General features: G+C 42.0%; 1 protein-coding gene and 2 pseudogenes across 1 annotated transcript; 2 read left to right on the forward strand and 1 right to left on the reverse strand.

The window, feature by feature from the left end:
- The first annotated feature begins 680 nt into the window (after window positions 1–680).
- Window positions 681–3,465, forward strand: LOC120780839 (jerky protein homolog-like). The gene is made up of 5 exons (XM_040113080.1): window positions 681–848; window positions 909–1,071; window positions 1,170–1,389; window positions 2,677–3,097; window positions 3,154–3,465. The coding sequence occupies exons 1-5, from the start codon at window positions 681–683 to the stop codon at window positions 3,463–3,465; spliced, it is 1,284 nt and encodes a 427-aa protein (XP_039969014.1).
- Window positions 3,466–6,072: 2,607 nt separating this feature from the next.
- On the forward strand, window positions 6,073–10,036 carry LOC120780840 (annotated as a pseudogene).
- LOC120780982 lies at window positions 8,375–8,577 on the reverse strand (annotated as a pseudogene).
- Window positions 10,037–13,320: the final 3,284 nt, after the last annotated feature.

The raw sequence follows: 13,320 nt of genomic DNA on the forward strand, positions 1-13,320 counted from the left end.
TTTGTATTGAAATATGACCGGCGTAGAAGCAAAATGCGAAACAATCATACATATGTACATATATTATGTGGTTTACACATTGTCTGTATGTTTGAGAAAGCAAATGTTCTACAAAAGCATATTTCTATACTTAAACAAAATTATTAGAACCATCGTATGTTTCTTACATGCATAACCAAACCATACTTAAGTCAGCGCAATCTAAGCGTCAATGATGGTGTTGGTGGTCAGCGCTTGGAAAGTCAAGATGCTACCACAGGTTCGAATCTCGACAGAATAAATTTTTAATTTTTTGCTTTTAACATCGTATACTATACAAATAAATATTTTTCTTACTAATAGAAATTAAATTTATCACAGCAATATTCAGCTCTATTCTGCATTTCTACTTGAATCGAAATTTTCTCCGATTGGCAACTTTGGTATTCTGCGTTTCGATTCAACTTCGAAAATTCCAATTCTATGTATTCTGCATTGCGATCGTAATTACGTTTTTGTACGTTGAAGTTTTGTTGGCGGAAAGCCGTTATACATTCATTTTCGTGCATTTGGATAAAATAATTTCCTCAAATATGTAAGTAAAACTTTAAGATTATAGTTGTAAAAGACATAATGGTGGTGTCCTTGGTTGTTTGTGCTTAAATGATATATTTTGATATGTTTGCAGGTCAAAAGTAACAATGGCAGAGCAATACGAAAAATTGTGTGATATGATGGCCACGAAAAGAGATATTGCGCAGGGCTTCCAAAAGCGACCGAAGGAAGAAGTACAGGAGTTTTGGGAGGAGGTTGCAAGGAATTTAAATGCATTTGGCCCACCAACAAAAGATTCCAATACATGGAGAAAGGTAAGGTATTACCAACAATTAATTTTAAAAAATTAAGTTAAATCTAACGTTTTCGTGCAGGTCTGGATTGACTGGAAATACTACATGAAGCGAAAATTATCGCATAACAAAAAAGAAAGGATGAGCACCGGTGGAGGTCCTTGCCGTTTACAACGCATAAGCCCACTTGATGAAAAGGTGATAGCTTTGACGGGTTTGGAAACGGATGATATCCCTTCAACCAGTAGAGCTAGCAGCCAAAATAGAGAGGCGAGAGCAGACAAGCAGAGCACTTCTTCATTACTTAAGCAACAGATACAAATCAAAAAGAATTTTATGCAGAGACGAAAAAATTCAATGAAGCTGCCTTTGGTAAAATGGAAGAAGTTACTTCATATTTACGACACATGAATCGTTCTCTCGAAACTTTGGCGGAGACTGCAGTGAAGCAACCTGAAGAACAGAAGCGACACAATAGAATTAAAGAAGAGCTGGTGAAGGAAAAAGTAGAAATAAAAATGCAAATGCTAAGATTAGGTCCAAATTATAAGCCGGATTCAAAGTAGTCATTTTTTAATTGTTAGCCTTTTATTTATTTTACTATTATTCATTTATATAACGAGCTGTGAAATGAAATAAAAGCATTTACTTTTTTAATATAGGAGCTGTAAAATGCACTGAATGCAATTGTTTTTATTTAATAGAGTAATGTAGGGCATATTTTGAATAATGCATTGCTCTCCTCCTCAAGTAATATCGCTGCCGCTACTGATTCCATGTTAGTGTTTAAAAAAAAAACGCGATATAATTTCTTTATTTTAATAAATCCACAATAATTTGTGTATTTTTGCTTTGTTGTGTTTCATTTTTACACGTTTCAAGGCAAACAGCTGACTTCGAAAGAGCTACAGCTCTTCCTCTTCTTCTTTCAACCCAATCGTAACTCAGAATACCTATTTTCGATTCAGACGGAGCGTAGAGCGGGAACGTAATCGAAATGCAGAATAGGGCTGATTATGTATATGTATATTATGTATATTGCTGTGATAAATTTAATTTCTATTAGTAAGAAAAATATTTATTTGTATAGTATACGATGTTAAAAGGCATACATCTTCTATCCTATCTTGTGTATCTGCACATGCTCATATGAGTGTATGTTCAGGAGAATCACGCAAAAGTTAACTCGCGAGTAAGTTAAACCTTCGGCTAAGTTTACCGATTTTGAGCGTCCACGTACTGCTCTAAAAAGTTAACTTTGGGTTAAATTTTTTGAGCTTTTCTATTTTTTCAAACTCAACCGTTAGTTTGGCAAGAAAAACAAGCTCGGGTATTCCCCTCATTGCTATGTATTCCCCGAATTTCTATGTAAAAAATTATAGTCGGTGTCGCGAGGTAAATACGTACGTAGGGTGTCATGAGCGTTTAAACTTGCGAGTTGTTTATGGTTAGTGTGTTAAAAAATGCCAACAAAGCAGAGAAAATCATTGCAAATCAGATTAAATTCGCATCAAAAAGCTGAGATTTTACGAAAACTCGATGAAGGTATTCATGGAAATCGATTGGCGTTGAATTATAATGTATCTAAGGCGGCCATCTCAAAAATAAAGAAAAAACGTCATGAAATTTTGGAGGCAGTGGCAAACACACATGAAGTTGCAACCAAGAAAACTTTACATAAATCGGAATATCCCGTTCTTGAGGCAAGGTTGTGTAAATGGTTCTTAAGCCAAAGACAGCGTAATTGTGCAATGAGTGGTCCAATTTTAAAGGCAAGAGTCAAGCTCGAATTTGCCAAATTGCACACAGGAAAACAATTTCAATGTGATGGATGGCTTGCAAATTTCAGGAAAATATTCGGTATTCGCCACTTAAAAATTTGTGGGGAAATCCTCTCAAGCGACAAGTCAGGAATAACATCGTTCATTCATAATTTGCGGGCAAAAATGAATGAAATGGAAATTTCGGACATGCAGCTTTATAACGCAGATGAATCTGGATTATTTTATCGTTTCCTGCCCGATAAAACATTTGTCGCGGCAAACGAAAAGACGGCACCTGGCCGAAAAATAGCAAAGGATAGAATCACATTTATGTTGTGTGCGAACGCAAATGGTTCGCATAAGTTGAAACCATTGATAATTGGTAAATCCGCAAACCCCCGTTGCTTCAAGGGGTTTGAAAACCCATTGGAATATGCTAACTCGCAAAAGTCTTGGAAGAATTCAGAGCTATTCTTCCGCTGGTTCCATCATTCCTTTATTAAGCAGGTAAATTTATTTTTTCTATCCTTTAAAATTTTTAAGTGTGCCAAAATATTTGTCAGGTTGGCCAATTTTCTGCTGAAAATAATTTACCACCAAGGGCATTGTTGCTGATTGACAACTGTACTGCACATAAGCCAACTGACAAGTTACAGTCAGATGATAGAAACATTGCGGCAATGCTTTTACCACCTAACGTGACAGCTGTTTTCCAGCCCATGGATCAAAATCCCATAAGACTGGTCAAGTTAGAATACCGGGCTAAACTGTTATGGAACATTGTAGCACAAGAAAACATTCCGGTTGAGAATATTTTGAAAGGACATTCAATTCGTGATACCATCTTGCTGCTTAAATTAGCATGGGATGAATAGGAGGATGGAGTCATGTGTAGAAGTTCACGCAAGTGAGGAAAGTTCTCTGATCGCCATTGGAGGATGGAGTCATGTGTAGAAGTTCACGCAAGTGAGGAAAGTTCTCTGATCGCCATTCACTTCAAGCAGCTCACTACTTCCGGTCTTTGACCAAGTATCCTCTGGGTAGCCTAAGAACATCCGTTCGAAGGCGAGCTAATGTGACAATGCGAAACATCCCCTACATAGGGTTGTGCGCTGGGTATGGGACCCGCCACGTAAAAATACACCCCCAATGGAAGGAAGCAACAAGCCTCGGATGAGAGACCCCCCTTTTGATGACGACCATGGCAAACGAAATAAGGACTACGATTTGAGGGCATGCTCCTGGAATGTCCGGACCCTTAATTGGGAAGGTGCTGCTGCCCAGCTGGTTGATGTCCTCGCGAAAATAAAGGCTGACATCACCACCGTCCAAGAAATGCGATGGACGGGACAAGGACAGAGACGAATAGGTCCTCGTGACATTTACTACAGTGGCCATATAAAGGAGCGCAAGTTTGGTGTTGGATTCGTGGTGGGAGAGAGACTCCATCGTCGAGTACTATCATTCACTCCGGTGAATGAACGTCTAGCCAAAATCCGTATCAAAGCGAGGTTCTTCAACATATCGCTGATTTGCGCCCACGCCCCGACGGAAGAGAAGGACGATGTCTTCTATGAGCGCTTGGAGCGCGCTTATGAGAGCTGCCCCCGCCACGATGTCAAAATCGTGCTTGGCGACTTTAACGCCAAGGTGGGCAAAGAAGGTAGCTACAGTCGGTAAATTCAGCCTCCACAACGAAACTTCCCCACATGGGTTAAGGCTGATTGACTTCGCCCGGGGTCCGAAATATGGTTATCTGTAGTACTAGATTCCAGCATAAAAAGATTCATCAAGCTACCTGGCTGTCTCCGGATCGAAAAACTACCAACCAGATCGATCATGTTGTGATAGACGGAAGACACGTCTCCAGTGTTTTAGATGTGCGTGCGCTCCGAGGTCCTAACATCGACTCGGACCACTATCTTGTTGCAGCCAAGATTCGCACCCGCCTCTGTGCAGCAAAAAACGCACGCCAACAAACACAAAGAAGGTTCGACGTCGAGAAGCTGTCATCACAACAGACAGCCGACGGATTTTCTACTCGGCTTGCACTCCTGCTCTCTGAGAGCACTCGTCAACAACTCGGTATAAGGGAACTGTGGGACGGCATTTCAAACTCCTTACGTACAGCTGCAACCGAAACCATTGGTTTTCGGAAAGTGCAAAAGAACAGCTGGTACGACGAGGAGTGCCGTGTCACAGCGGAGAGAAAACAGGCTGCCTATCTCGCAACGTTACGATCGACCACTTCACGTGCGGGATAGATAGATACCGGGAGTTGAAAAGGGAAGCGAGACGCATTTGTAGACAGAAGAAGAAAGAGGCCGAAATGCGTGAGTATGAAGAGCTTGATAAGCTGGCCGACAAGGGTAATGCTCGAAAATGTTACGAAAAAATGCGGCGGCTTACAGAAGGTTTCAAGACCGGAGTATACTCTTGTAGAACCCCCAAAGGTGATCTAGTCATTGATGCCCAGAGCATAGTTAAATTATGGAGGAACACTTCTCCAGCCTGCTGAATGGCAGTGAACGCACAACACCAGAAGGAGAACCCGATTCCCCAATCGATGACGATGGAGCAGACGTTCCATTACCCGACCATGAAGAAGTTCGAATAGAAATTGCCCGCCTCAAGAACAACAAAGCAGCAGGGGCCGACGAATTGCCGGCCGAGCTATTCAAACACGGCGGCGAAGGACTAATAGGGAGCATGCATCAGCTTCTTTGTAAAATATGGTTGGACGAAAGCATGCCCAATGCATAAAAAAGGAGACCCCACAATCTGCGCCAACTACCGTGGGATTAGCCTCCTCAACATCGCATATAAGGTTCTATCGAGCGTATTGTGTGAAAGATTAAAGCCCACCGTCAACAAACTGATTGGACCTTATCAGTGTGGCTTCAGACCTGGAAAATCAACAACCGACCAGATATTCACCATGAGCCAAATCTTGGAAAAGACCCGTGAAAGAAGAATCGACACACACCACCTCTTCGTCGATTTCAAAGCTGCTTTCGACAGCACGAAAAGGAGCTGCCTTTATGCCGCGATGTCTGAATTTGGTATCCCCGCAAAACTAATACGGCTGTGTGAACTGACGTTGAGTAACACCAAAAGCTCCGTCATGATCGGGAAGGACCTCTCCGAACCGTTCGATACCAAACGAGGTTTCAGACAAGGCGACTCCCTATCGTGCGACTTCTTCAACTTGCTTCTGGAGAAAATAGTTCGAGCTGCAGAACTAAATAGAGAAGGTACCATCTTCTATAAGAGTGTACAGCTGCTGGCGTATGCCGATGATATTGATATCGTCGGCCTCAACACCCGCGCCGTTAGTTCTGTTTTCTCCAGGCTGGATATGGAAGCACAGAAAATGGGTCTGGCAGTGAACGAGGGCAAAACGAAATATCTTCTGTCATCAAACAAACAGTCGTCGCACTCGCGACTCTCTCACGCTCTCACGTCACTGTTGACAGAATCCAATGTGGTTTAACGTGGGTATCTGCCTAAGGAGGCTCCAATCCACGGTGTTTTCTATTACTAGAAATACACAGATCAAAACAATGCGTTGATCATCGCCCCAAAGCATGAGTGCGCGCACCCGCATCATACCTCGGAGAACCAAAGCATGAGTGCTGGCATATACACTTACACTTTGGTTCCAAATTGAAAGGGTGGGACTCCCTTTCCACCTTGGTCGGGTGCGAGGCCCATCTAAAACCTCTGCGGTACTCTGGGTCCGGCACGTCACTGTTGACAGTCATAACTTTGAAGTTGTAGATAATTTCGTCTATTTAGGAACCAGCATTAACACCACCAACAATGTCAGCCTGGAAATCCAACGCAGGATTGCTCTTGCCAACAGGTGCTACTTCGGACTGAGTAGGAAATTGAAAAGTAAAGTCCTCTCTCGACGAACAAAAGCTAAACTCTATAAGTCGCTCATAATTGCCGTCGCTTGGGCGATGACAACAACCGATAAGTCGACGTTACGAGTTTTCGAGAGAAAAATTCTGCGAAAGATTTATGGTCCTTTGCGCATTGGCTACGGCGAATATCGCATTCGATGGAACGATGAGCTGTACGAGATATACGACGATATCGACATAGTTCAGCGAATTAAAAGACAGCGGCTACGCTGGCTAGGTCATGTTGTCCGGATGGATGAAAACACTCCAGCTCTGAAAGTATTCGACGCAGTACCCGCCGGGGGAAGCAGAGGAAGAGGAAGACCTCCACTCCGTTGGAAGTACCAAGTGGAGAAGGACCTGACTTCGCTTGGAATATCCAATTGGCGCCACGTAGCGAAAAGAAGAAACGACTGGCGCGCTGTTGTTAACTCGGCTATAATCGCGTAAGCGGTGTCTACGCCAATTAAGAAGAAGATGAATTGCCAAGAGCTGTGCTTATAAAAGCTTGGAAAAATATAAAACAGTGGGACAGTGATCAATACGACAGCGAAGACAAAATTTCATTGCTTACATTGATTAGATGAAATAGTTCTCACGATGATACACTTTGAGAGGTACAATCGTTATTGTCCAAGGTGGGTGGTGTTGACGTCAGCAGTGAAGACATCGAAAAGTGGAACGACAATCAAAATACGGAAGATGATGAAGATTTCGAAGTGTCTGACAATGAAGATGAAGAACCAGTTGTCGAGGAAGATATGCAACAACAAAAAGTCAGTTTTTCCGAATCAGATATCACATCTTATTAATATGCGTACGAAAATTGTCAGGAGCTATTACACAAAAGAAAAGAAACAAACAAGTCTCGACCGCTTCTTTAAGCCAGCCCTTACAAATTAATATGTACATATGTAAGTATGTATAATGTGAAAAAGTACAAACTAAATCTAAGTTTATGTTTTGTTAAGAGTAAAAGTCAGTCATGCAAATAAATTGAACGTATTATATCACCAAAATTATGTTTATTTCCGTGTTTTTTTTTTTCAAAATCGAAACCCCTTTGGAAAAGTTAATATTTCGGAAAAGTAAAACACCCTTGGGACATTTTGGTTAACTTTTTCGCGATTCTACTGTATACGCATGTGCGCGTTCAGAAATTGAAATCATATTTTCATCACTTATCAATGTACTTATTACATATGCGCGCATTGACTTGCATGTTCATACATTCATATATACTTATATGTACATATATTTGCATGCATTGCCGAATAATGCACAAGCATACAAACATACATATGCTTACACATATGAATATGTCACCAACAAAAAATTGATCTTCACAAGTCAATATGGCAGCCAAATTGGCGAAGAACAAGTGTAGTAAATTTTACAACAAAAACGATTTCATTCATGAACGCAGGCGCAAATTCCACAAGCGATCTCGCTTCATTCATAAAAACAGAGGCCGTAACATCTCCCTGATCATGCCTTTGCCTACAAGTCGTCTTTTCGCGACAATGGCAAAAGCTAAAAATCATAAATTGCACAACTTTCTGGTGCTTCTCGCAAAAATCTGCGTCGATATGTATTCACGATCATACGTATACATACATACATATTTACGCATGTTTGTAGGCGAAGCTGCTACAGCGGCATGGGGTGACAATCGGCGGCCATTACATTACTTATGCCATAGAAATTCTATTGCTACGAATATGGAAATGACAACGAAATAATGCAAATATGCATATTTCTAAAGGTCATTAATTTCTTTGAAGAAATGAAAGGAATGAATGATCCTGAGAAGTATAGTCTTAACTTTTCAACGGCCAACGCAGAGCATTTCAAAAGGAATTTATTCATTAAAATCACCACTCAGAAGTCGTTTTATCCGTTGTAAACGAAAGATTTTCGAAAAAACATCATTTCTAATATGCCACAAGACAAAATTAGAAATGAACTTCTAACCCTAAGGCTGTCAGATAAAACGAAAATACTTCGTCATCGCCGGTCGATTTCCTAAAAATGTAAATGAAGACTAACTACAGAAATGATCCTGTAAAGTATAGCCTTAATTTTTCAACGGCCAACGTAGAGTATTTCAACCAAAATATACGCAAAATAGTTGAGAATTCGCAGAAATGAAAGACAAACGAAAGAAAAAGAAGCATAACTTCAATAATGCACAAGCATACAAACATACATATGCGCAGCAGCAGCAAGGAAAGAGGTAAAAAATCGCCGATTTTTACCATTGTATATTTCTTTCATGCATAACCAAACCATAATTACGACAACGAAATACAAGTGTCAATGGTGGTGTTGGTGGTAAGCGCTTGAAAAGTTACGACGAGCACGTAGGTTCGAATCCCAACAGAATTTATTTTTAATTGAATGTGTCACCAACCAAAAATTGAAACATTGTTCTACAAAAACAACAACAGCATAAGCATGGCAACATTGTGTTGTTGGTAGAAAAGCCGAGCTGTGCCGACAGAAACGAACAAACGATCGCCGATTGTCACCGCTTCGCTTGCTGCTCGAACATCTCGATAGATTCAGGTTGCGCACCCTTGCTGAATATGAATCTACGCAACCTTTTCCGAACTCGTATAAGAAGTATAACTTCAAAAAAATATTTCTGGAGTATTTTTTGAAAAAGAGTGCCGGTTGGGTTGACTTGGACAGCGTGGGATAGAATTGTCCACATCGATCTAGTTCAATATTTGGTTGAAAGGCAGCAAATATCAAGTTCAAGTCAAGGATTTGAACGAAGAAACTACAACCGATGTGAACAATTTATATAAATTGGTGAAGGAGAGACGTCTCGGTGCGCCAGCCATCCACATCAACGACTCGGTGGCCAAGAGTACATTCTGTAATCTTATGGTTGTCGCGAGTAGTTAATTGATGGTATAAAACGGCCCACCGATGTGATGATTGCTGGCAAAGTGTGCTGTGTTGCTGGTTATGTGATAATGACAAAAGTTGTGCATAACCTCTGCGTAGTTTCGGCGGAATCGTTATTATCACCGAAAAAGATTATATCATTGCTTTGCAAGCGGCTATGAAGTAACCACCATGGAGCAAGCATTCAAAGGAGCTATTATCTTCATAACAACAACCGTTTGCAAGGACGTTATTACTGGCGCACATTTTGAACACATGCCCGACGATACGATCGTTTGCAATATTGGTAATTTCGATTGTGAAATCGACGTCGCATTTTTGAATGCAACGTCAAAGAGCAAATTAGTATCAAACCCCAAGTCTATCGTTATACGCTATCCAATGGTAATCATATTATTTTGTTGACCGAAGGACGCCTGGTAAATTTGGGCTTCGCGCACGGTCATCTCAGCTTGAGATGTTCAACTCGTTCAGAAATCAAGTGGTGGTACAAATCGAATTGGAGATCAAGGCTGACAAATACAACATAAATTTGCATATGTTGCCGAAAATATTCGATGAAGAGATCACCAGTTTACACTTGGAGAAATTGGGCATACGACCTGAAAAGTCCCGTGATTAAATTCGAAACACTTGGACTTAGAATGGCATAATATGGTGCATTATTGCATGAGTACTGACAACCTAATTCTATTAATAGTTGGTGCAGTCATCGTAACACTAGTCCTACAACGCATCTGTAATTCAGCAAGGCACTAAGGCACTCATTTCCGCTAGGAGGACATATCTTACGAAATTAATTATTAACATTAGCAAATGAAAATTATATTAAAAATTTAAAATGTATACAATAAAAAGGAGCTTATATTAGAAAAATTATTACGAGTTCGATCCGCCAATCTTGTAAAGAAAAATGTAATTAGCATGCCCAAGATTTATAAATACTTGAATTATTTTGAAGTGTAAACACTTCAACGTGGGCAGTATGTTCAGATTTCTGAACAGTTCTTAACGGCTACATTTGTAAATGAGATATTTTTGTAAATCTGTGTAGAAACAGATATCATATTTCAAATATTTATATGCATTATCGCTAACACATAAAAATACAGTCATAAATATAAATATGTATGTACAAATACCCATTGCAATGCTACATGGTATGGTGGGGCTGAGCTCAGGCTACTACCGGGGTCACAGCTGGCGGATAGTGGACGGCCTACGCTAGGTAGGTTAGTTGCGAATAGTAATACGCAGCCCCCGACCAAGAGCTGCAGGAGAGGAGGGCTTGGCTCAAAACGCCTAATATGCCCAATGAACCTCCGGCGAAGAGGCGAGAAGATGCCGCCTTTAAATAAGCGTCCACAACCCCCACCGGGGTTGCACCGAGGGAGAACCTACCCACGAGAGGGAGGCAACAAAGCGACGAGGGAACCATAAAGTAAGCAGCACCAAAAGTGCACAGACGACGGCGAAAACCCTGGGCAGCGCCCATCAGAATCGAGGCCAGTAAGGTTCTGATTATGGAATACTGAAAACAAATAATGGATTAGTTTAAAAAAGGGCTGGTGAGGGCAGTATTCTATCACCTCAGTAGGTAAGAGTGGCATCTTACCGAAATGGTTGGCAGGCTAATACTGCTCTCGCCTCCGTCTCGTTAAAACCCTGGCAAGTCTTCAAGTACGTTCAATGCACGTCGCCAAAATTTTTTTGGCCGTACATGTTCAGTTGAGACGAGCTCTTGATTCGTGCCTGAACCTGGCTCTGAACACAAGCTCCCATAAGGACTTGTGTCAACCCTGGCGTGGCCTCCCTGCCTGCATAGATAACCACGAGGTTCAACAAGGGCAACTGTTACAACGTGCGGAGATAGCGGCTTGAAGCGGAGACCCACTAGATCTAAAATGAGTACACCACAACAACAACAAAAACACCAACAGAAGGAACAACATAAAGAACAACAAAACAAAGATGCCCAAGACGAGGAATACGGGACCGTGTTCCGCAGAAGTAGTAGGATGCTTAGATCCCCTATACTGACCATCACTCCCAAACAACTCGAAAAAGCTGGAGAAAAGATAGCCTTAAAAGAAACTCCTGTCACACAGGAACCACCAGCAAAACAAACAGAAGAGAAGAACACCCCAGTGTCCACCACAGTAGGACCTCAAAACTCGCCGAAACAGGAGTACATCACTCAAATGAGACGAGCAGAAGAGGAATATTTGAAAAAATGTAAGAGTATTGTACAAATCATGAAGACGGCGATGGCAAAGCAAAACAACGTCAGCTTGGATGTCAAGAACGGAGCGGCACAGCTGGACGAACTCTTTGATGTAATGAAGAGTTACCGCAGAAACTGGCTCATCGCAGAAAACGAGAAAAGACGCGGACTTCTAAGCAGACGGATCACGACCCCAGAGCCAACAACCTCGAAGCGGCGGGCGACAAGCCCAGTGGAGCCTCGAGAAACAGTGCGACCAAGAAGCGAAAAGGACGGTCAGTGGCAGAAAGTCTTGCCCAAGAAAACAAGGAAGACACTCACAACCGAAGGAACGGAAAACAAAAACCCAAAAGAGGGAGGACAACAAGGGAGGAATACCGTCTCAAACCAGAGAGCAAAAAGCAGGCCCAAACGACAATCGGAGGCCGTAATCATTAAGCCAGCAGAAGGAAACAGCTACGCCGAGGTCCTCAAGAATATCCGGAGCAAGGTAAACCTAATAGAAGCAGAGGTAAAAATCAAAGGGATCCGCAAAACAAGAGCCCGGGCTCTACTACTGCAGCTGGAGAAGGGACAATCCACAAAAGCCAGTTTCTGCGAGGCACTCAAGACCACCCTCCGAGAATCCGCAACTTTGGCCGACCTTAAGACAAAAGCCAATATAGAGATCAGAGACCTCGACTCCCTTTCAACAAAGGAGGAAGTAGCAGAGGCTGTAAAAAAAAATGCTACAAGACTCCATCGGAGACTTGACGATAAGCATAACAGCACCGAACATAAGAGAGCAGGTCAGGGCATATATAACGCTCGACGAGGATAAGGCTGACACACTGATGCGACAGGCACGCATAAAAATCGGCTGGGTCGACTGCAGGCTGCGACTGTAAGAAACCCCAAAAAGATGCTTTCGCTGTTTTGGGCCAGGGCATTTAACCTGGGACTGCAAAGGGCCCGATAGAAGAGGTGAAGGTGTTTGCATAAAATGCGGCCAACCAGGTCACAAAATGAAAGAGTGCTCCAAGCCTCCCTCATGCTGCCTCTGCGTGGAGGCAAAACACGAAAAATTTTACCATATCCCGGGCTCCGCAAAATGTATGGTATATAGAAAATACCAAAACAATTGAATATCTTACAGGCCAACATGCATAGATGCAAGGCTGCTGACGCACTACTCTCGAAAATGAGGACACAGCCAGGTCTATAGAAGGTCAACTAATAATCGCCGGAGACCTAAATTCCAAAGCCGTAGAGTGGGGTATGCCAAATACGGATTCGAGGGGAAAGCGCATCCTAGAAATGGCTGCGCGTCTAAGTCTAATAGTGCTCAACACGGGAAATGCAACCACGTTTAGAAGACCGAGATGCGAGGAAACTACACCAGACATCACTCTATCATCAGAACGCTTGACAGGTTCAATAAAGAAATGGAAAGTCCTGGAGGACTACACTGGTAGCGATCACCAGTACATTTCCTTCACTATCGATACTGGAACAAACGCTAACCAGTACAGGAAAAAGACTGCAACACGGAAGTGGAACATTTCGAAGCTAAAAACTTCGAAACTAATCTCTGCAATAGACGACCAAAACCCATCTAGCAGCTCCCCAAATAATGCAAAAGATATTGTCGAGCACACAATGTTTAATATAACAAGAGCCTGTAAAAAATCAATGCCCAAGGC

This window comes from Bactrocera tryoni, unplaced genomic scaffold (genome assembly GCF_016617805.1).
Source record: "Bactrocera tryoni isolate S06 unplaced genomic scaffold, CSIRO_BtryS06_freeze2 scaffold_25, whole genome shotgun sequence".
Lineage (NCBI taxonomy): Eukaryota > Metazoa > Arthropoda > Insecta > Diptera > Tephritidae > Bactrocera > Bactrocera tryoni.